This window comes from Scyliorhinus canicula, chromosome 11 (assembly GCF_902713615.1).
Source record: "Scyliorhinus canicula chromosome 11, sScyCan1.1, whole genome shotgun sequence".
NCBI lineage: Eukaryota > Metazoa > Chordata > Chondrichthyes > Carcharhiniformes > Scyliorhinidae > Scyliorhinus > Scyliorhinus canicula.
This window is the reverse complement of record NC_052156.1, coordinates 28,848,278-28,872,121: the sequence shown is the minus strand read 5'-3', so window position 1 is coordinate 28,872,121 and position 23,844 is coordinate 28,848,278. Positions and strand designations below refer to the sequence as shown.

At 44.8% G+C, this 23,844-nt stretch overlaps 1 protein-coding gene across 1 annotated transcript in view; it reads right to left on the bottom strand.

Annotated features, from left to right (window-relative positions):
- The window catches only part of atg7 (ATG7 autophagy related 7 homolog (S. cerevisiae)), a 171,412-nt gene that overhangs the window by 68,761 nt on the left and 78,807 nt on the right, over positions 1-23,844 (bottom strand). The window contains exons 16-17 of the mRNA XM_038812655.1: positions 21,626-21,706; positions 14,943-15,065 (exon numbers count right to left, since the gene is read on the bottom strand). Of these exons, the coding sequence (XP_038668583.1) occupies positions 14,943-15,065; positions 21,626-21,706 (204 nt within the window). The remainder of the gene's footprint in view (positions 1-14,942; positions 15,066-21,625; positions 21,707-23,844) is intronic.

Sequence of the window (23,844 nt, the reverse complement as noted above, 5' to 3'; positions counted from 1 at the left end):
TCATTTTCGAAACAGAATTGACTACAGTTATCACATTCCAGGATATTTCGACCATTTTGCCGCAGAAAGGATTGGAAATGGTGTTGTTTTAAATGTTCTGCACTACAGTAAATGGAGGAAAAGAAAAGGGGTCAGAGATAATAAACATTCAAGATACTAAAGAGCTAACTTTGATGTTAACTCATCAGAGACTGCAAATAACAAAGTTTGTTATTTAGTCGCCATCACTGATCAACTCTTTACACCCATTACACTTGGGAGCTGCCACTCCTCAGCTTTCAGATATGGTATATGTTTATGTTTTGAGTGTATTTAGCAAATGATACAATACAGCTCGGGAGATTTGTTTTGAACAGGAAATCTCCAAATGCGGTTTGTTGGAGATGAAGTTGCTAGGGTTTGCACAGAGCCTGAGGGGTTAGAAATTCTGGAGGTCAGTTGAAGCCATTTTATTGAAGTAAACCAAGACAACCCAATCATGGAGAAGTGTTTTTTGTTACTCATTCGTATGATGAGAGTGTCAAATTCCATATCTAGTTGTCCCTGAGAACATGGTGGTGAGCAGCCTTCTTGAGATGCATTCCAAGTGCTGTAGGTATACCCATGGAAGGGCAGCACAGTGTGACAGTGGTTAGCACTGTTGCTTCACAGCAACAGGGACTCGGGATCGATTCCCGACTTGGGTCACTGTGTGCGGAGTCTGCCTGTGTTCCCTGTGTCTGCGTGGGTTTCCTACGGGTGCTCCCGTTTCCTCCCATTCTGAATTCTCCCTCTGAGTACCCGAACAGGTGCCAGAGTGTGGCGACTAGGGGCTTTTCACAGTAACGCCATTGCAGAGTTAGTGCCAGCTTACCTGTGACACTAATAAAGATTATTATTATGGCATTGTTAGGGAAGAAGGTGCAGAATTTTGGCTCAGCGATGAAGGGACATCAATATGGGCCACGACCTACCAGCCACGTCATGTTCCAATGGGAGACGGTAAATCCTGGGTGAAGCCTCTCACAGGATTCCCGACAGCAACAGCCCCTTGAGGGATCTACCCAAGCCCCGCGAGGCGGTTGGGATCAGGAAAGCCGCCCACAATGGACGGGGCCAAGCCGCCCTGGGGCCCCCCCATCTTCAGGCCCTGTGACAGTGACAGCAGAGAGGGGGTGGGGGTCCCAGGAACCATAGCGGGGTGTCCTCACTTGGGGGCATGTGGGGTACTGTCCATGTGTGCGGGGGGATGACATTGCCCATGGATAGGGGGGTTGATGTGGGGAATCCACAAGCTCACTTAGAGATCAAAATGGCAGCCCGCTCGCTGAGCTAAGCTCGCCAATGAATAAAATAATTCTAAGTGTGGGCTCAACAAGTGGGAAACGCGCCACGGCCCAAAAAAGTGTTGTTAGATAGCAGTGGGGAACTCGCCGGCAGAGCCAACGCGAAACTCCCAGCAAAATGATAGTTAAACACCTTTCCGTTAAATCGCGTCTACGGCATCAATTCAAGCTGTGTGACTTGGGAGGAGGTTTGCCGGTCAAAGAGGCACTTTGATCAAAGAGATAGTTTTTGAGGAGTGTCTTAAAAGAGGAAAGTGAGGTGGGACAGAAAGGTGAAGGGAAGGAATTCCAAAGATTCGGGCACCAAGTTAAAATAAAACATTCTATTGGAAAAAATAATTTTCCATTATTACAAAACACATGATACATGAATTTCACAGTCAAAAATTAACAACCCCACTAACCCCCTCCAACTAAATAAAGACTAACAATGCCTCGAACAGCTGACAGTGACTAGCTCACTGAAAAAGGAAATGAATGGCTGCCATCTCGAGTAGCACCCTTCTATCGACCTCTAATAGTGTACTTGATCTTCTCTAGCTCCTCTAGGTATATGAACTCGATTAGATCTCCTAACCAAGCCAGGGCACTGGGCAGAGTAGGAGATCTCCACTCCAGCAGAACCCGCATCTGGGCTATCAACGATTCACAGGCGGGGACATCGGTCTTCACCCCCGTCTGAAGGCACCAAGTTATTAAAATCAGTGATGCTCAAAGGACCAAAATCAGATAAGTGTAGAAATCTTCGAGGGTGGTAGGGCGAAAGGAGATTACAGAGATAAGGAAGAGCAAGGCCACAGGGGAATATGAAAACAAGCTTGAGGATTTTAACATCAAGACATTTAACATCAAGGTCAGCGAGCACAAGGGTGACAGGGGAACGGGATATGGCGTGAATTAAGAGATGGGCAGCAGAGTTTTGGATGACCTTAAGCTCACGGAGAATGGAATGTGGGAGGCCAACCCAAAGCGTGCTGCAATAGTCGGGACTAGAGGTACCGAAGGCATGAATGACGTTTACAGTAGACAATGAGCTGAGGCAGGGACAAAATCGCGTCATGTTATAGAGGTGGAAATAAGCGGTTTTAGTGATGGGGTAAATATACAGTTTGGGTTCAAAGACGACAAGTTTGCAAACAGACTGGTTTAATCTCAGATCATTGCCAGAGCGAGGAATGGAATTGGTAGCCAAGAATTGGATTTATGAGCGGCACCAAAAGCCAAGAGTTTCAGTCTTCTCAATATTTACTTTTGAGGAAATTTCTGCTCATTCAGTACTGGATTTTGAGCAATAAAATGGAGGAGTTGAGAGCGGTGGCTGTGGATTACAACTGTGTATTGTTGAGATGCACGTGAAATTTAACATTGTGCTGAGGACCGTGTAGATGAGAAATCAAAAGGAACCAAGGACAGATTCTTGGAGCGTGATGTGGTCAATCATGTTAAAAGCTGCAGACAGGTCGAGAAGACTGAGGAGGAACACCTTTGTCATAGTCACATAGGATGGGTTTCAGTCCTGTGGTAGGGGCTGAAACCTAATTGGAGGGATTCAGACTAGGTAAACAAATAGAAATTTTGTATTATACAACTTGAGTATTGCTGAAGATAGAGATGTTGTCGAAGCTTTTAATCTCGCGCTCATCAGGACAATTTGCAAGAATACCAAATGTAGAGAAAACGACAATTTACATGCCACGAGAAGACAGTGTTGATTGGTTGGCAAGTGGACTCTGTTGGGTAGATGCGCAACCATGGAGCGTGCACCAGCTCCAAGTCTACCTCAGATTACTCTGGAAAGCAATGCATCTGAAAATTTGAGCAACAGTGAAGCTAGCCATTTTATAGTGCTACTGTGCAGTAGCAATATGAGTGGTGTTTGCCACTAATAGGATATTGGCGTCAATTCCAAAAGACCTTCAGCCTATCACACAAACGAGTGTTGTGGCGCATGAATTTCAGTACTGGTGTGATGCTCGATATGGGGGCCCAAAGACTGGTGGACAGCATGCCCCTTTGGATGTTCACAACAGGCAAGGTACTGTCTACCCAGCCAGCCCATGCTTTCACAACTCAAAACACAGGGCCCAACATTAGGTGCGATTCTGTAATTGGGCAACATTTGATAAACATTCCTGAGTGTGCCAAGGATTACACCGACAGCCAGGTTAAGATCATCAGTTGGGCTCGCAATGTGGCACACCTAAACATATATTGATACACAGGGCTCTGCTCTCTATAGACAGAAAGAACATGCACACGTATAACGCCCATTTTGCCTGAACAAAATAGGCACCAGCCATTCTCTGGTTCACTGCCCAGGGGCAATGTCTTGGCCAATCAGAGTTAACCTGCTTGATTTGAATTTAACAAAGCTTGGCAGATTAACTGTCGGCCATGGGCAGCACGGTAGCACTGTGGTTAGCACGATTGCTTCACAGCTCCAGGGTCCCAGGTTCGATTCCGGCTTGGGTCGCTGTCTGTGCGGAGTCTGCACATCCTCCCCGTGTGAGCGTGGGTTTCCTCCGTGTGCTCTGGTTTCCTCCCACAGTCCAAAGATGTGCAGGTTAGGTGGATTGGCCATGATAAATTGCCTTTAGTGTCCAAAATTGCCCTTAGTGTTGGGTGGGGTTACTGGGTTATGGGGATAGGACGGAGGTGTTGACCTTGGGTGGGGTGCTCTTTCCAGGAGCCGGTGCAGACTCGATGGGCCGAATTGCCTCCTTCTGCACTGTAAATTCTATGAAATTCTATGATGAGTTAATTGGTGCATTCTCCATGGCAGCACCTCCACCAATCAATCGCAGTCCATTTGCCAACCAATCAGCAATTTATTTTATGAAGTATAAACTGCTACTCCCTTGCCATTTGGTATTCTTGCAAAACAACCTGATGAATTCAAGATGAAAAGGTCTGACAATGTATGAATTGGTAGTTAAATATGGAACAAGGTGAAAGGAATCCCACCCAGCTGGATGAGAGCGGAGTGGCATTGGAGCGTGCTGTGGTCAATCATGTTAAAAGCTGCAGAGAGGTCGAGAAGAGTGAGGAGGGACACCTTTGTCATAGTCACATAGGATGGGTTTCAGGCCTGTGGTAGGGGTTGAAACCTAATTGGAGGGATTCAGACATGCAATTCCCAGAAATATAGGAATGGATTTAGGAGACACCATTCAAGGACTATGAGAGGAAAGGAAGATGGGTGGTACTTTACAAGGATGGTGGGCCAAGGGTTGTTTTTTGAGGGGAGAGGTGATGACAGCAGATTTACAAGGAGAGAGGGATAACACCTGAACCATATTGGCTGAAATGGGGACCAGGTGGGAAATTGGATGGTGAGCTATTTAATGGGAATTGGGTTGAGCGAGCAGATGAGCCTTGTGGAAAAGATCAACTTGGAGAGGGTATGAGTCAAGGTACGAGAAAAACTAGAGAAAGATGCACATTCAGGGCTCAGACAGGAGGGTCATTCTGAAGAAGCTTGGTCCAGCGAGCTGATGGAAGGGAACAAGGCGGCAGAGGCAGCTGATTGATGGTCTTGATCCGAGTGACAAAGAAGTCCATGAGTTCCTCACGCTTGTTGGAGGTGAGAGTGGAGGGCAGGGGAGAGGTTTACGGTGATGGTTTGTTCAGGGCGTAGCCATCTTAGACAGCTGTGGTGCTACCGAGTCATCCCTAGTGATGGACATTGGAATCCCCATCCACAGCATATTCTGTGCAGTTGCTACCTTGAGTATTTCTTTCAAGGTGTGTTCAACAGGGAGGAGTATTATTTCATGAGTTGAGGAAGGACATTAGGCGGTAATTAGCAAGAAATTTCCTTGTTAATGTTTGACCTGTGGTACATTCTTCATTTATATTACTATTCGAAGATATATAATTCACAAGTGAATTAAGTGTGTGTGATCATAACTTGTTCTGTATGCTCAGTTTACCGTACCGAAGCTTAATGATTTCATGTCTGGCTTTGTCTCACAGAACGTTTGTTTGATCTACCAGTGCAAAGGCACAATAATCCAGTACAGGTCACAACTGTGACATTCCAAGTTACATTATCATGCAAGCAGATGTAGGGCAGTTTTGGCGAACTCTTCCAAATGTGAGATTGAAAGATATATGAATATTCACTACAGTGTGCAATTCAAAAAGAAAATTCCAGTTCCACAGAAGCAAAAGTAATGCAGCGCCCTAATAAGTACTACATCTAAAATACATTCCTGCATGCAATTCTTATCCATAGAAGTCTCTTTACACATTAGACACAAGAAATAGAAGCAGGAGTAGGCCACCAGGCCCTCAAGCCTGCCCCGCTACATAAGCCTGTCCCAATACATAATTGCTCTGCAAGCTGTTTGCTTTTCAACATGTCCGTTTTCCCATCATTCTTTGCAGTCTTCCATTTTGTGTTCGTTAGTGGCCATCTCAGGTGGCTACAGGGACAGCATCCGAGACTATGGATATGGTGTGCATATGGATATGGGGCTGTTTAGCACACTGGGCTAAATCGCTGGCTTTGAAAGCAGACCAAGCAGGCCAGCAGCACGGTTCGATTCCCGTAACAGCCTCCCTGAACAGGCGCCGGAATGTGGCGACTAGGGGCTTTTCACAGTAACTCATTGAAGTCTACTCGTGACAATAAGCGATTTTCATTTCATCTCATTCGAAGGTCATAGCACAGAATTTCAAGTGCACTACTGCGAAATGTTTTGGATAATCAGGCTTGGAATAGAATATTAAACTTCTCTCATGAAATATGCCACAATAGAAATTGTGTTGCTAAAATTCCTAATCTACGAGATGTCCGCTGGCGGCCATGGCACATTAGGTGGCTCCTGTCCAAGCCTACATTCTTTGGTCCTTTTTGCCCATTTTGCGAGGTGTTATGCAGGTGGAAAATGAAGGAACAGTGAGAACTAGTGAGTCTCGTTCAGTAGGGAATGTCAAGACCTTTCAAATGAGGAGTGCAACGAACAAAGGGGAACAGTCAGACCAGGAGGACTCTCGAGGTGTGACAGAGGAAAACATGGCAGCGAGATCCAAGGCGTTGTTGCCCACAAAATGGTCAACGGAGCAACTAGTGCAATTCTTGATGGCCGAATTCCAGCAGCAGAGGAAGGCGGCCTCAGAAGACTTGGCAGAGCAAGTGGAGCAGAGGTGGAGGGGCTAACGGCTGACCTCCTGAAATGAATCGGGTGCACAGGTCAGAGGAGGAAGCCAAAAGCGGGAAAGATGCTGAGGGCGATCATTGTGCGGCTACATTGCTACTTGGATAAGGAGAAGATCCTACTTTGGGCGAAGGGGACGAGAAAGTGTACCTGGGAAGGGCATGCAGTTCGCATCAATCAGGACTTGGGAGCGGAGCTGGCCAAACAAAGGGCTGGGTTCAATAGGGTCAAGACGGTCCTATTCAGGAATAAAGTGCGGTTCGGGATGCTGTATCCTGTTCATTTGTGGGTCCCGTATGAGGGACAGGAACACTATTTTGATACGCCACAGGAGGTGAGCAAGTTCCTCAGAGACCATGGACTGGAGGACCTTTGAGAACATTGGAACTTAATAATAATCTTTATTAGTGTCACAAGCAGGCTTACATTAACATTGCAATAAAGTTACAGCGAAAATCCCCTAGTTGCCACATTCCGGCGCCTATTCAGTGGATTCACCTGTGAAACAGACTGGAGGTGTTGTGCTCAGGGGAGGGGAACTGTTTATGTGGGGTTATGTTTAGAACATAGAACATTACAGCGCAGTACAGGCCCTTCGGCCCTCGATGTTGCGCCGACGTACGAAACCACTCTAAAGCCCATCTACACTATTCCCTTATCATCCATATGTCTATCCAATGACTATTTGAATGCCCTTAGTGTTGGCGAGTCCACTACTGTTGCAGGCAGGGCATTCCATGCCCGTACTACTCTGAGTAAAGAACCTATCTCTGACATCTGTCCTGTATCTATCTCCCCTCAATTTAAAGCTATGTCCCCTCATGCCAGACATCACCATCTGAGGAAAAAGGCTCTCGCTGTCCACCCTATCTAATCCTCTGATCATCTTGTATGCCTCAATTAAGTCACCTCTTAACCTTCTTCTCTCTAATGAAAACAGCCTCAAGTCCCTCAGCCTTCCCTCATAAGATCTTCCCTCCATAACCAGGCAACATTCTGGTAAATCACCTCTGCACCCTTTCCAATGCTTCCACATCCTTCCTATAATGCGGCGACCAGAATTGCACGCAATACTCCAAATGCGGCCGTTGGCTTTGTTTACATTACCTTCTGGGTTTAGTTAGTCATCTGCTTTAAGGTAAAATTATCATAACTTCTTATCCTCCCAGCGTTGACTGTCTGCTAAAATGTCTTTGGTGGGGTGGGGTGGATGGAGGAATTCGGGAAGGCAGAGGTTGGGTGGAGCAGGCGGGATGGAGGAATTCGGGAAGGCAGAGGTTGGGTGGAGCAGGGGGGATGGAGGAATTCGGGAAGGCAGAGGTTGGGTGGAGCAGGCGGGATGGAGGAATTCGGGAAGGCAGAGGTTGGGTGGAGCAGGCGGGATGGAGGAATTCGGGAAGGCAGAGGTTGGGTGGAGCAGAGGGGATGGAGGAATTCGGGAAGGCAGAGGTTGGGTGGAGCAGAGGGGATAGAGGATGTTTTGGGAGAGATGAAGCTGCTGCCTCGGGGGGGGGGGGGGTCACCCTGCTAGCAGGTAGATAAGTTAACGGAAAGTGAAGTGGGGGATAGAATGGTGGAGGGAGAGGGGGAGTGGTGTGCTTGGGTGCTGCTGGTTTTCTTTGTTTATGGCTAGGGTGCGGGGCGGGAGTATGTTGGGATGTTTGGGTGTTTGAGTTGGGGGAAGGAATGGGCTACTGACGTGGAAGGTGTTGGTGTTGCGTAGTTGGTTAAGGGGGGGGGGGGGGGGGGGGTGGCGATGGTGGCTGCCATCTTGAGGAGGCCCGGAAGAAGGGCAGGATGTGGGCCTGAAGGAGCTCATTAAACAGTGGATATGGCTGATCGGGGTGGGAGGAGAGGGGGCCCTTTAACTAGGCTGTTCACTTGGAACGCTAGGGGACTGAATGAGCCAATCACGAGGTCCCGTGTCTTTGCACACTTAAATAGTGTGAAGGCAGACGTGGTGCTCATGCAAGAGGTTGAGGAAAGGTTGGATGGGGCAGGTGTCCCATTCAGGGTTGGATATGAAATTGAGGGGGGTTGCGGTGCTGGCAAGAGATTGGCTTTCTCTGCTGGTGATATTGTGGCGGATCCTGTGGGCAGGTGCGTGATGGTGAGCGGGAGGTTTTTGGATGGACTGGATTTCCCGGTGATTGAGCAGAGGAAGGTACAGGTGTTGGGCACCCAGATTGGGCTGGGGGAAGTAATGGAGTGCGTGGGTTCATTGAAGTCCGGGAAGGCCCCGGATCCGTCGGGTTCCTGGCAAAGTTTTATAAAAGGTTTGGCATGGAATTGGGACCCTTACTAGTAGAGATGTATAATGAGTCGGTCGGTGTGGGGGTGGGAGGCTTCCACCCACATAATCTCAGGCTTCAATTTCACTTATTTCAAAAAAGGATAAGGACCCAGAGGAATATGACAAAGTTTGCGATCAGAGGTGCAGATGAGGGGTTCTTCCCAAAGTGGAGGTTGCTCATCGACTTCTTTAAAGAGTGGTGAGATGTCAGCTCGGTGTGTGTTGGGGGTTCTTTTGTCACTGCAGTTAGAAAATGGGCAAAAGGAGCGGACTAGGACAGAGGGGTTTAGGTGTCTGGAGTGCAGTTCATGAAGGATGTTCACTGGTGTTGTTTTTCTAGTTTTCTGTAAATGCCTCTAATAAAAATATATATTTTTAAAACATTCCTAGTCTCCAAGGGGAAAGATGATTGCAGGCAGCAAAAAGGACACAACAGGAAATACACCTCTTATTGCAATCCAGTGACCTTTGCTTTAGTAGAATGTGAATTTGACTGAAAACAAGATCTGGTTCAGAAGAGAACGGTCGAATGATCGACGAACATTTAATATCTACTCCCAGTTGTGATGAAAAGCCACTTTGATGAGTTACTGAAAAGTAAAAATGATTACACGCTTAGATTGACTGCTCTCTCTTGTGATGCTCAAACCATTAGGGGGAATTGGAACGCAACTCAGATCAATGAGATTTATATAGTCTGTGCATCAACCAACTCCGAGCTGCAGGGCAACATCAAACCTCCATTTATTTTATGAAGTAAACAGTTACTTTCATGTCACATTCAGAAATTTGAATACCAAATACAGCACATTGTTTTAATCAAACCAGCTCACAGAGCAATTATTTTACCAAGCTCAGGGGATGAAAAAAAAACAATGGATGTACTCTGGGAGGTCAGCAATTATATATCTGAATTCAAGTGTAACAGAGAAAGCCTGTAAATCTGAACAGCGTAAGCAGCAAAATGAGAGTCTCGAACATAATTCTGCATGTAAATTCTCTGCTAAATTTGGAAACTTTAAAAAAAAACTGTACTTAAAGACTATTCAGATTTTAATTAATTCTGGTTGAACAAGGCTTTTTCAGTTAGAAAAAACAACTTTGGCTCAGTCATAATAGAAATCTTAATACAGTGAAAATGTTGTCACAGCAACCAAGATGTCACTATGGAACCTTTCTGGAATATTCAACCTAACGATGCACAACTTCCACCATGCCAACATTTTACAAAGACGTTTGACTAGGTTACTAACCACGTAGCATAAAGATAACAAATAGTCTCCAACTCATGACTTCTGTAAAGTAAATTTCTAGCTGATTAATGTGCATTAAAATCATCCCCAATTATTATTAATGATGTACCAATATAAATGTTAAATGCTTTTCAAAAAGATAAAATTCAATGTATTTTTAAAAAATCATTGATATATTAATCTCAACGGAGAACTGGGTTTGTGGTTTGTTTATTCTACTTTTTGAAAGCTGAAACCAGTGAAACAAAGAACAGATTTAAATTAAAGTAATTGACTTCAGAACTTTTGTTGGGAGCGCAAAGTTTCAAACATCTATTTATCCGTTGGCAGAGACATTACATCCATTATGCGAAAGGGTCACTAATGCTTTCCGTGAATCACATGATCGGCTGGGTTCAATGTGTTACAATTACCTTAAATATAAAAATGGCACCTTACGTACAAAAAAAAAAGAGGCAAACTGCTAAACTTCTGGAAACTTACATCTGGATATAATTTAACTGCAATAAACAGTTTCTGGACAACAGAAAACTTACAGGGCCCCATTTACACAACAACTGCTCATTATTAATCAAGCTCGTTTCATGTCTCCGTTATTAAAATAAAACCACTTTAAGCAATTAAATACAATTTGCCAAGTGATATCCAAACATGCACATTGTACAATGTAAAAAAGTGTAAGATAGTTCTGTAAGATGCCTTAAGCAGAAATTAGAACTTGTAGGAAAATCTCAGCTGTTCCCAAATTCGGAACAAACGAGTAGCTCAACGAACTTATTGCTAATTATAATTAACAATTAAGTTGTAGCGCGCAAGAGAAGGGCTATTTGGGGTCGATAATCAAGTTGTATCAACGTAAAACTACAGGATCCGTGGGTTCCTATTTGACCTAGAAGTATCAATGATGGATGCAAAGAAAAAACATATTAGGCCATGATGTGCAAGCAAAATACCAGCTAATAGTGCTTGCCACCCTGAAGTGCAAACGCTATAAGAAATTCAGACAAAGGTTAAACGCCGAATTCCAAAGGTATCTGTTGGAAGTGCGCTATTCTGCAGGTAGTTTTGCGAAAATGGAGGCTGCTCCTCGCCCCCTATTCCCCGGGGGGGGGGGGGGGGGGGGGGGGGGGGGGGGGGGGGGGCTAGGAGCGGCGTTTTGTGAAACTCGGCCGCCGGGCCTTGACGCTGGCGTCAAGGCGGCGTGCCGATAATGACCTGCCCGGCGAGCGCCAAATGACGTCAGCCGCGCATGCGCAGGTTGCCGTATTCCCCTCCGCTGCCCCGCATGACGTGGCGGCTTGATCTTGCGGGGCGGCGGAGGGGAAAGAGTGCGTCTCTTGGAGACACCGGCCCGACGATTGGTAGGCCCCCCACAGGCCCCAAACTTACCTTTTGCGCTATGTTCACGCCGGCGGCAACCAGGTGTGGCCGCCGCCGGCGTGAACAGGTCGGGAACGACAGGCTGCTCGCTCCATCCAGGCCGGAGAATCGCGGCAAAACGTGACACGCCATTTTGGGGGGTTGGGGGGGGGGGGGGGGGGAGAATCGCGGGGGGTGCCAGAGCGGCCCTCCCGCGATTCTCCTACCCGGCCTGGGGAGCGGAGAATCGCGCCCAACCTCTCTGGTACTGGAAGTTAACTATTACAAGTGCGGATTCACATTTCTTCAGGTTTAATTGTTTACGCATGTAAAATTTAGTTTAAGCTTTTCCTTCGACTACATTTTTCTTTCTCTTTAAATCCAATGTTTCAGTCCCTCGATTACTCTTTCGGTACCTTATTTGACATTGATTTCACTTCCTTTGCAGTCTTCATGCTGTTAATTTAACAGCCCTTCAATTTGATTGTTTAAGGAGTTAAATAATTGCCTGTTAATTCAGACCCCAGATGCCCCTCACTGTGACTTGATTTTTGGCTTGTATTTTCAGCAACCACAGCACAATATATCATCTCTGTTAAACCGGAAAGGGCAAGACTGTTTGCTGCCCTGCAACTGTAAAATATGGCCCACTGTTTCCACCCATCAAAGCAACTCATGCACAGCAATGTTCACATGGTCACGTCATTGGTTAAAAATCAGTAAGTGCAACTGACTTCAATACACCTGGGCAAATACAGTGAATTTCTGCTTAGAGTAAGTGGCACAATAATAATAATATTTATTAGTGTCACAAGTAGGCTCACATTAATACTGCAATGAGGTTACTGTGAAAATCCCCTAGTCATCACATTCCGGCACTTGTTCAGGTACACTGAGGGAGAATTCAGAATGTCCAATTCACCTAACAGCACGAGTTTTGGGACTTGTGGGAGGAAACGGGAGCATCCAGAGGAAACCCACGCAGACACGAGGAGAGCATACAGGCTTCGCACAGTCAGTGACCCAAGCAGGGAATCGAACCCGGGTCCCTGGGGCTGTGAAGCAACAGTGCTAACCATTGTGCTACCGTGCAGAGAAAGGAACAGCAATGTGGCAACAGACTTAAAAGCATCGAGCAAAAACCTGGGACTCCCACATGATTGTGGTGTATATTGATATGGAAATGCAGGATGTATGGGTGTGTGTGTACACAGGGGTATGGAAACGCAGGGTGTATGGGTGTGTATGTACATATGGGTATGGAAATGCAGGATATATTGGTCTGTGAGGACATAGGGTATAGAAATATAAGATGTATGGGTCTGTGTGTGTTTAGGGGTATGGAACTGTACCATGTTTGGGTCTGTGTACACACAGGGGAATGGAAATGCAGGGTGTATTGGTCTATGTGTACATATGGGTATGGAAATGCAGGATGTATGGGTTTGTGTGTACATAGGTGTGTGGAAATGCAGGATGCATGGGTCTGTGTGTACTTAGGGGTATGGAAATGCCTGATGAACAGCAGCTTTGTTAAAATTTGAGTAGCTATTTAGCAACTCCATCGCATTATGGATTGTAGAACTGCTATTGCGGCATTATATTATAGAAGGGGCTGTTTCCCAAATGTCTTACACTGGCCCCAGTGATGTATGACACAGATCAAGTTTACCAGTCTTCTGAAACTTGATGAAGCTGTAAACCAGCCTCTAACATTTGTCTAAAATACATAAGTTGTTCCTCTAAGATTCAATTAAAACCAGATGTAGTTCAGAGTGTAGAAAATCAACCCAGCTTAGTGAGCCACTCTAACTTGCAAGCAAAAAATCTTTTTAAAGAAGATGATGTTACTTATTACATGAAGCTAAACAGTAACATAGGCGACAAGCTGACTCTAAACACATTTAACCTGTGGTCTGCGCACTGCCACTGTATTATTTGACTCTCTCTCCACCCATACTTGGTCTCTCTAGTCCAGTGCAGGCAACCTAGTCTAGTGAGTGGGCTGCATGCGTGGCCCTCCTTCATATCAGTCGGCCCAGGGTTGAAATCGGGCGTGTTCACTAACCATGGACCCAATGAATTAGATTGAATACAATTAATACATGCTAAAATTTTTCTAACAAGTTATAGAGATGTTTAATCATTCATATATTAATAGAAGTTGATTAATCATCAACTTCAAACGATAAAAACAAATACAATATTAACACTTTGGATGCAGAGGTAACCCACTGCTCTCTCGGTCAATGCTGTGTGCGATCAGCAACCACCTACTTCACTTTTTGAAAATAAATTTAGAGTCTCCAATTATTTTTTTTCCCAGTTAAGGGGCAATTTAGCGTGGCCAATTCACCTACCCTGCACATCTTTTTGGGTTGTGGGGGTGAGACCCACGCAGACACAGGGGGAATGTGCAAACTCCACACGGACAGTGACCCGGAGCCGGGATCACCTACTTCACTTTTTTAAAAAAAGAATCCGTATTGTCACAAGTGGGCTTACGTTAACACTGCAATGAGAGGGCAGCACGGTGGCCTAGTGGCTAGCATAACCGCCTCACGGCGCTGAGGTCCCAGGTTCGATCCCGGCTCTGGGTCACTGTCCGTGTGGAGTTTGCACATTCTCCCCGTGTCTGCGTGGGTTTCGCCCCCACAACCCAAAAATGTGCAGAGTAGGTGGATTGGCCACGCTAAATTGCCCCTTAATAGAAAAAATAATTGGGTCATCTAAATTAAAAAAAAAAAACACTGCAATGAAGTTACCACGAAAAGCCCCTTCACTTGCTTTACGTGTGCGTCACTTCAGTCATATCAGTAAGAAACAAAACTATGCAGACCAAAATCAGCCCCTCCCCCATCCCATCTTCGGACACACAATATTCTCATTCCACCATATGCACAGAGATAGGTCCAAATAGGCCATTTTGTTCCCCTAACCAGGCCCAGTGAGGCATGCTCTCTTTCACTCTCTCTCTCTCGGCCACAAGCGTAAAGTAGGTAGTCGATAATATTCAGATGTTTTCCCCTTCTATCAGGAGGGTCCTGGATATCGATCCAGAGGTTGGCATGCTCATTAAAGCCAACTCACTTTGTAAATGACCTGTGTCTTGACACTTACTAACATGGCACATTGCAATATCAGGTGCTCCCGGAGTGCTTTGCTGTGCAAGTTAATAAAACGTTAATTCCAAACAAAGTTTTGTCTGCCCAGCCTTTACGCAAGAAAACGCGATAGTTCCACTGGCGTAAGAGATGTCAAGATGACCTGCTGTCCAACTTCTATTTTTACAAATGTCATATTAAAATTTTCTGAACATAAACACTAAAGAAATCCTTATCTCGGAATATGTTACAAAACTGGGTTCTTCTGGTTGAAAGTTTAGTTCTTGTGCAGTGTCTACCAGCAAAAAGCCACTTCAGCAGTAATACAAATTGAAACCCTTTGCTTTAAATTCTGAATTATGCAATTTACCAAAATGAGCCAGAAAAATGATGGTTCTCCACATAAGGAAGGAATACATCAAGAACATGATGGATAAAGTAATTACCTCAGCAGCCTGTGTCTCTTGGTGCAGAAGAGTCAGCCCTGTAAGATCTTCCAGGAAAGAATGAGAAGAGTTGAATACATTAGCTAGGAACTGAAAACCATCTTTTTCAAAGTGGTCAAGGACCTGAAAACAGACAAAGATGACAATAAAATTAGCAGAATAAATAGGAGAACGCACAATGCTGGAATATAACTATTAAAAACCTTTTGTCGAGGAGAACTAGCAAACCTATAGCAGCAGAGGAGAGCAGCCTGCTCCAAAACTCACCAACGCAGCACCTCTGGCCATCTGCTTCTCTGTTTTCCCTACAGAGTATCAGCTAACAATATGCTGAAACCTCATGCACAATGCTCCCTCAAACACATACAGTCTTGTCAATGCAAATGTATCAGATGTCTACGGTTTGGCTTTCAATACACAGAGTTACTCTTTTATTGTCTGGGTCAAACTCTTCAGTGAGAAACGCTTATTTTGGGAAGGATTATTCAGCGTGTTTACCATTTTTCTAATTTGGATCCCAAAGTGCATAGTTAATTGTGTCAAACAGAACCATGGACCCTACTGTCGATTGTATTCTGTATCCTCTGAAGGCCATGCTCACAGTGTGACACGAGGGCACAGTCCACAGCAATTCATGTGTCATCTACGATACCCAAGTCCAGAATTTCAGTCATCCCAGTTTGAAGAGATTGCCATCTCTTCTGAATTGGACATATATTCCATCAACCAGTATGATGTATGAGCTAAACCAAGTGCCAGTTCTTGCACTGATTCATGAGGCTATCAATGGCATCTACCTACAGGACCAGATTCCTATCGCATTAGCACGGTGTGGGTTTACAAAAATGTTTCTTTTAGAAGATTTAATTGACAAAGGTGAAGGTGATGCATAGATTAGAACCGAACCCCAACAGTGCAGAAGGAGACCATTCGGCTCATCGAGTCTGCACGGACCCTCTGAAAGAGCACTCTACCTAGCACCCTACCTAGGCCCACTCCCCCGCCCCATTCCCATAACCCAGTACCTCCGTCTAACCTTTGGACACTAAGGGGCAATTCAGCATGGCCAATCCACCTAACCTGCACATCTTTGAACTGTGGGAGGAAACTGCAGCACCCAGAGGAAACCCACACAGACACGGAGAGAATGTGCAGACTCCACACAGTCAGCCAAGGTCGGAATTGAACCCTGGTCCCTGGCACTGTGAGGCAGCAGTACAGTGGCACAGTGAGGAAAGGTGTAATCTACAAAGGAAACAATGGTCTTTCATTGCTTTAGCTGTCTGTGTTATGTAATTCTGTTATCCCCCTTCTCAAAATAATGAAATAATGCTTCAAGCTGAACTACAAGCACATCACTAATTCAAATAATTCAATGATAGTCATTTCAAATTTGTTCATACATTGTAACATTTTTGTCTGGACAAAAAATCAGGTCTCATTTAATTGCAAAAGAACATACAACTTAGACAGTTCATCAACCTGGCTAAAGCCAGTTCTGCCATTCAAAAATTAAAACAAATCTCATGAATGTATCGGTTTCCATTAGACTGGTTACATATTTATAAAAGTCCAGTTTCATCCAGTAAATTGTGCTTTGCTGAGCAATAGGTTACATTTTCAAATGGACGAACAGTAAAATGTTCTCAGTGGAAAGTTTTGCTTTATTGAGAAACCAACATAAAACAGTCCATAAATGTCGCAACATTAGCCAGTTTGAATAAAGAAAAAGTCAATTGTCAGTAGTAATCGAGTGATCCCAAAGTAATGTTTTAAAGCCCGAGGAATTTAGGAAAAGAAAGAGGCCGAGTGGGGTAATGAGTTCCGCGGTTTTAGGATTCTGCAAAGGAATGAATTAGGAGTTTATTCAATGTATAGATTTTTTAAAAACCTTGTTTCCCTGCATCTTTTTGCTCACGATAATTCATAGGTCTGATTGGCCACAATCCAGGGGAGGTGGTGGCATAGTCGTATTGTCACTGGTCAATAAGGCAGAGACCCACACTAATGCTCTAGGGACCTGCGTCCAATTCCCACCACCACGGAGATTTGAAATAAATAAAAATTTGGAATTAAAAGTCAAAGGATGACCATGAAACCATTGTCAATCATCTTAAAATCACATCTTTCCTTCAGGGAAGGAAATCTGCCGCCCTTACCTGGTCTGGCCTATATGTGACTCCAGACCAACAGCAATGTGGCTGACTCTTAACTGCCCTCGGAAAAAGCCTAGACAGACAAGGGAATGGCATCAAATCCTGGCCTTAGCAGCGACGCCCACATCCCATGAAAGAATATTAAACAAATCAACTTTCTAGTCCCTATTCTCATCAGAGGTATAAAGGGTTTCTAACCAATAAGTTTAATTAGCTGCTACAATAGGGCTCAGCCTAATTGCCCCGCAAAAATCGGGCTGGTGGGCTGTTAAAAACAGGCATGTAACTCAGCCATTTGAACCTTTCATGTCATTTCCTATTTTAACCTGTTGGATTCATGCAGACAGATGAAGAGCATGCCTAAAACATGAGATGGCCTCATATGAGTTTATATGAACCATGGCCCTATTACGTCAAAAATAACCCAATCACATATTTAGCTGGAGCATGACTGGAGAAGCTGCTTTAGCTTTCCGACTGGACTGAATTAGGTCTGCAGACAGCAGAGACCCTCCTCCAAAACGTTCCTTTGTGGGCCAGTCGGAATGAATGCGCCTCACGAGAAAGGTTGTGGTCTCCCTTACTCCGAAAGCTCTTCCATTAATTTCCCTTTGTGCCGGCCAAAAGCCTCCAGTTATACCAAACTTCCTCTCCCGCCCACCAACCTGGCTCCTATGTTCTGCCTGTTATGCCTTGACGGCTAACGAGCAGCACGCAGATGGAGGTTCAAATATCCCGGTTGCAACTTCAGGCCCGCAAGGGTGTTTCACCCAAAAAGACGCCACCCCCATATGCACCCCCACCAACTGCGCCTGCCTGAAACCCAGAGCACGGGAAACTTGCCTTAATTAAATAATCACAGAATGTTATAAATGTTACCGGTTAAACTCTCCCTCGATTCTGCATTAGCGTCAGCCACAATTATGTGGAAAAGTCTACAAACTCTTAACCTCTGACAGAGGCTGGAGTGGTATCACTGACACCCTGGGAATGAGGATTCGAACCCCACACTTAAAGTAAAACTAGCGATCCAGAATCATTAGTCAAGTTGCTCAAATTACACATCACCAATAGTGAATCCAGGTGCACAAAATGCCAAATATGCAACAGAAAAGGTTAACCGCCTGGTTAAGGAGGGTCTATTCTCTTGATCCATTTGTTTCCATCCATGGTGCAAATCAGGTTTGGTCATCATCCCAAGGGCACCAGCAACCTTCTTGCATACCACCCAAATTGCCATTCTACGAGTGAATCCAGCTGGTGAACGATGGCTAGGGTCAACCCCGCCCAGCACAGGCTGCAACCTCCCACCGAAAGGCCCGGCAAGTAATTTTTTTCTGGACAACTTTCTGCATTACGTTATACAAAGGTATAACTAAAAGACAGCAGGTCACTGGAGTACAAATGATGCAAGTTGGCAGATTTTCTACAAATACATTTGCAACAACAACTTATATTTATGCAGCACATTCAACGTAATGAAACATCCTAAGGCACTTTGCAGGAGTGTTTTAAAACAGAATATAACATTGAGCCACATAAGGAGACAGCAAGTCGGATGACCAAAAGTTTGGCCAAAGAGGTAGGTTTTAAGGAGTGTCTTGAGGGAAGAATGATGTGGAGATGCCGGCGTTGGACTGGGGTGAGCACAGTAAGAAGTCTTACAACACCAGGTTAAAGTCCAACAGGTTTGTTTCAAACACGAGCTTTCGGAGCACGGCTCCTTCTTCAGGTGAATGGAAAGGCTTGTTCCAGAAATGTTTATATAGACACAGTCAGAGATGCCCCGGAATGCGAGCACCTGCAGGCAATCAAATCATCAAAGATGCAGAGAGAGAGGTAACTCCAGGTTAAAGAGGTGACCTCTTTAACCTGGAGTTACCTCTCTCTCTGCATCTTTGATGATTTGATTGCCTGCAGGTGCTCGCATTCCGGGGCATCTCTGACTGTGTCTATATAAACATTTCTGGAACAAGCCTTTCCATTCACCTGAAGAAGGAGCCGTGCTCCGAAAGCTCGTGTTTGAAACAAACCTGTTGGACTTTAACCTGGTGTTGTAAGACTTCTTATTGAGGGAAGAAAGAATGGTAATGAGGCAAAGAGCTGTAAGAGCCAATTCTGGAGCTTAGGGCCCAGGCAACTGAAGGTGCCGAAACAGAAAGTGGCGAGCGATTAAAATCAGGGTGCTCATGAGGCCAGATTTAGAGGATTGAAGAATTAGAGAGACAGATATGCCCATTTCATTAGCTGACAGTATTCAGGTAGCGAATGAGTTCAACAATGGATTTTAAAACAGATTCATTTTCACAGAGCCTTATTCACCTCGATCAAATAAGTTGCTGTTACAGTCACTCCAGACAGGGAGCATCCTGCAGTCCAAAATCAGAGGAATTAAATTTATAACTTATCATTTATATTTGAAATCGCATCTGACACAGATTATGTGGATTTAACAATTTTAAGGCGTAAGCATCATGCCTCAGTCTGACATTTAACCCAACTTTTCTTTCCCCAAAGCTTATTTGGTCCTAGTTTCTGGAATTTTTACAACCTGTACAGCACGCCAACATTAATTATAATTATTACCATATAGCTGTGAGTCTCAACTAAAAAATACAAATCTAATCAGACTTGCTAAAGTCCACATTTGGATAAACTTCAATTGGAATACCCCGCTGGCTCAGCTGCTAAATGCTCTGTTTTATACAGCATCGATTCATGTTGTGGTGACTTTTGTGCACTATCTTTGAATTGGCAGCAGCTGGATGCAGCATGTATAGTAATACAGACAAGCAGCAAGCAGTCAGCCTGGATGAGATTCTGGGTTCAGCTTCATTAGCATCCGCTGGCTGAATTGCTGATGTGTGTATTGCCTGGGATTGGTAGCTCATCCATTAAGGGTAAGTAAATAATGCTGCAGGTCTCAAAGGCCAGCAGTTCACTTTTTCAGGTCATGGGGAGTAAACCACTCGCAGGAGCTTGCTCAATCCATCTCTCAAGCAATCATGGAAGCAATCAAATGTTTTGGTGTCTTGATCAGGTTCTTACCACTGTGTCAATGCCCATTATTTACCCCTTCTCGTCTTCCTGAAGTAGCAAAGTGCCTGATTGGGAGAGAACATCCCTGCTTCCATGGCTTTCAAAGAGATACCCGACCAATCTATAGCATGTACAATATAGGGAAAGCTGGTGGCCTGGCCTGAGCGGAGGGTATTTGGCTACCTTTTCCTAACCTGGTTTTTCATGACCTACTCCCTCACTTTCTGCCTTAATCACTGCGACCACAAAAGTGAGGCGACAACTTCTGTTGATATTGGAGAGAACTGGACCCAACATGCCACTGCCACCAAAATTATATTTTAATCTTTGCCCCATTTGTCTCTTTAGGTCTGTCAAGTAATCCAGAGTGGAGCTCCAAGGAGTTGTACCTAGAAAGCCCAGCTGAAGATGCGATGATTCATTCTTCCGCTTTCAAGCACCATCACTCTCATGTCCATTCCATAGGACACTGCAGACAGCGACTTTGAGAGAAGGGAAACACGGCAAACTAATGAGAAAAGCAGGTGGCTTAGGAGGAAAATGAGTAAGCTAATTCAAGGACCAGTTGATATCCTAGAGGCGGCGATCAGGGACCCAGCCTTAACAAAGGATATTTACTGAGCCTGATGAGTTGCTGAAGGCACTGGGCAGTTTGTTGCTGTGGCTACAGAGGTAGGACTGCAGTCAAATGTCAAATAACCTTTCACCTCTCCCCAGGTCTGCCAAAGAACGGCAATGGGGCGAGAAAGAAAACCCAAGCTCATGGAGCTTTAATGGAGAGTTTACACACTCTGATTATGGGGACTTATGAAACAAAATATAATCAATTAGATAAAGCTTAATTTACAAAATGCTGTGTATTCATGTTCCTAGTTGGAACAAGATCACGAAGAACCGTGGCATACTGATGACGTCACCACCAGTTTGAGCGGGCTATTGGTTTACTGAAACATTCAAGTAGCATGTGCTCCATCTTTCTCCAATAACAAAATCTATTTTAAGATATTCCTTTGCAGCAAATCTAAATGTTTACAATTGCACAAAGCATTAATCGTTCAAACAGGCTGACACAGTGTAAATGGCACGGTCCCACGGTAAAGACTGGAGTAAAGCACATTATTCTCTGGACAGTCGCCTACAAAAGTAAAACTCAACTAATGTTTTAATGTGGTGTTAAGTCACAGCTTTATACAAACAGTACAGCAGCTCAACGGCTTTGTGGCTGGTTACAGTGACCTGGGAGAAGGTCTCTCGTTCAGCTCGAATGTGGTGCTTCGGGATTTTACAAAACAGCGAAACCCTGCCCTCCTGCAACCTTGAACAAAAACATTACAGTGATAATATGAAAGGAGAATTTCAAAACATGTAAGCTGGTTTCAAAACTAGAAGCAATTATATCTAAAATGGTTGCTGAAACGAAACATTTAAAAGTCAGCTTTTGTTGCTTTGAAACTTTTTCGCTACAAGTCTAGGGCTGAAGAAACTTACCACTGGCGAGCATGCTGTGCACTTGTCAAATGCTAAACTTGCTGGAAGGACATTGTCAAACCTTGACAAAAAGCCACGGATCTAAAAAGAGCGAGAAATGTAAAAGTGGTCACAGTTCTTTATCGGATGGCCAGTTGCAAGGTCCACAGGCACAGGTAATGATCTAAACATCAGGATCAACTTGGCCAGTGCTGGTATTTTTCTCCACATGAGCCAGCTTATCTAATCCCACCTTTCTCCTTGCTCATCATATACTTTAATGTTCCTGCTTTTAAAGAACTAAATACACAGTGTAATAATGAGGCCTCCCTTTTAAGATGGAGCCGAGGGGAAATGTTTTCTCTCAGACGGTGGATAGTCTGTGGAATCCCCTTCCCCAGAGGGCAGTGGAGGTGGGTGTTTGAATTTATTTAAGGACGAGTCAGACAGATAGATTTTTGAGACAATAGGGGTCAAGAATTATGGGAAGCAGGCAGGAAATCGGGAGTTGAGACCAGAACCGGATTCGCCACGGCAGAGCAGGCGCGAAGGGCCAAATGGCCTACTCCTGCTCCCAAGTATCATGTTTATAAGTACTCCATGCTTTAAATAGCTGGAGCATGACTGCTGCATGCTGTATTCAAATCCTCTAAATATATATGTCAGCATTCCATTAGTCTTTTTGATTATTTTCTGTACTTGTTCGTGACACTTTAATGATCTATTCACTTATTTTATTTATACCTCTTGCAATTTTATGCCTCTATCGACAACACTTACCCTCCCACCTATCATATCATAAGAAAATTTGGATTTGAGCTTTCCAACCCATCATTTAAGTTAGCAATAATTAATGACCGTGAACAGTTGAGACTCCAATAGAGATCCACGCAGAACACCACTAGTCACATCCTGCCAATCAGGGTGCCAAGGTGCCTGGTAGCATTTTGCCCTCACCGGGGATCGGGACTGGGGTTGCACTGCCCTTACGAGGTGTGGTACGGCGGGGCCCAAGGTAAGTTGGGGAAGGGGTTCTGATATCGGGGTGGCCGATCTCCTCCTGCACTGGTGAGCGGAGCCCGTCAGTGCAGGAAGTGAGTCGAAGTGCAGCCTCGGTGGGGCGTTCCTCGCCGAGGCCCGGAAATGAAGCAGAGTCCCATTTAATAGCACGGTCGTTCTCGGTGCTGCAAGCGCCGGGAAACACCCGGCTAAACTCGTCCGACATGGGACTCTGTTAAATCGCGCCAAATGTAGAACGTTTTCTTTTGAACATTGAACCGAATCTGCCACCTATCCCCTCATTTAAAAATAGCAACTGCAGATGCCATTAAGTCGGTTTGTGCAGAGTCTGGTGGGCAGTGTGAGATTTATATCCCACAATCCAATTCCAATTCTGTATTCACCTCAGCAATAATTGTGGTGCATAATGCATGACCAAAATTCAATTTTTAACTTCAAGAAACTGTAATGAATGCACGGAATGAAACCATTTTTGTTTCTTCAGCGGGGACTGACTGCTTTTTGATTCTGCCAGCAACAAATATATCCGTTTGATTGTGGCACCACCTGGCGTCATGAACTGTTACTACCATCCAAGGCATCAAACCCAATCCCGTTCCCTCCAAATAATTTTCAATGATCCTGCTGTTTCAACAGCGACAGCAGAACACTAAGCTATAAAAAAATTAATTAAGAACAAAATAACATTTATTAGTGCCGAGGGTCATTTTCATGAACTGAAAATCAAAAACAAAGGAAGGGAGTTGGGCAGGCTTTGGCCAAGAACATCAATAACCCTCTGTGTACCTGCGAATAATTTTCTTCTTTGACTTTTAGCTCTGGTCACACCTGGCTGGAAGAGCTTGCATCCAGCCATTTAGCAGCATAACAAGGTCAATCACCATCGCACCGTGCCACACAGCAGAGGGAGTTGGGTACATGCCCATAATTATGCACATGACGAGTCTCCGATTTCAACCAGGTTGCCATAGGAACACAGTGGCGGACAATTGCTTCCCATCAGAGAAAAGGCTGAAAGGAGGAATCGCCTCTTAACAGTGTGGTGGATTTTGTGGTGGCAGGTTGCAGAGTTGTATTGATATAAGCCTGCCTATCCAGCACGTATCTCGGCTACAATGGTTATCATAGAATTTACAGTGCAGAAGGAGGCCATTCGGCCCATGAGTGCGTGGAAAGACCATTTAGAAAGCGGGAGGAAAAGGAGACAACATTTCGATGGG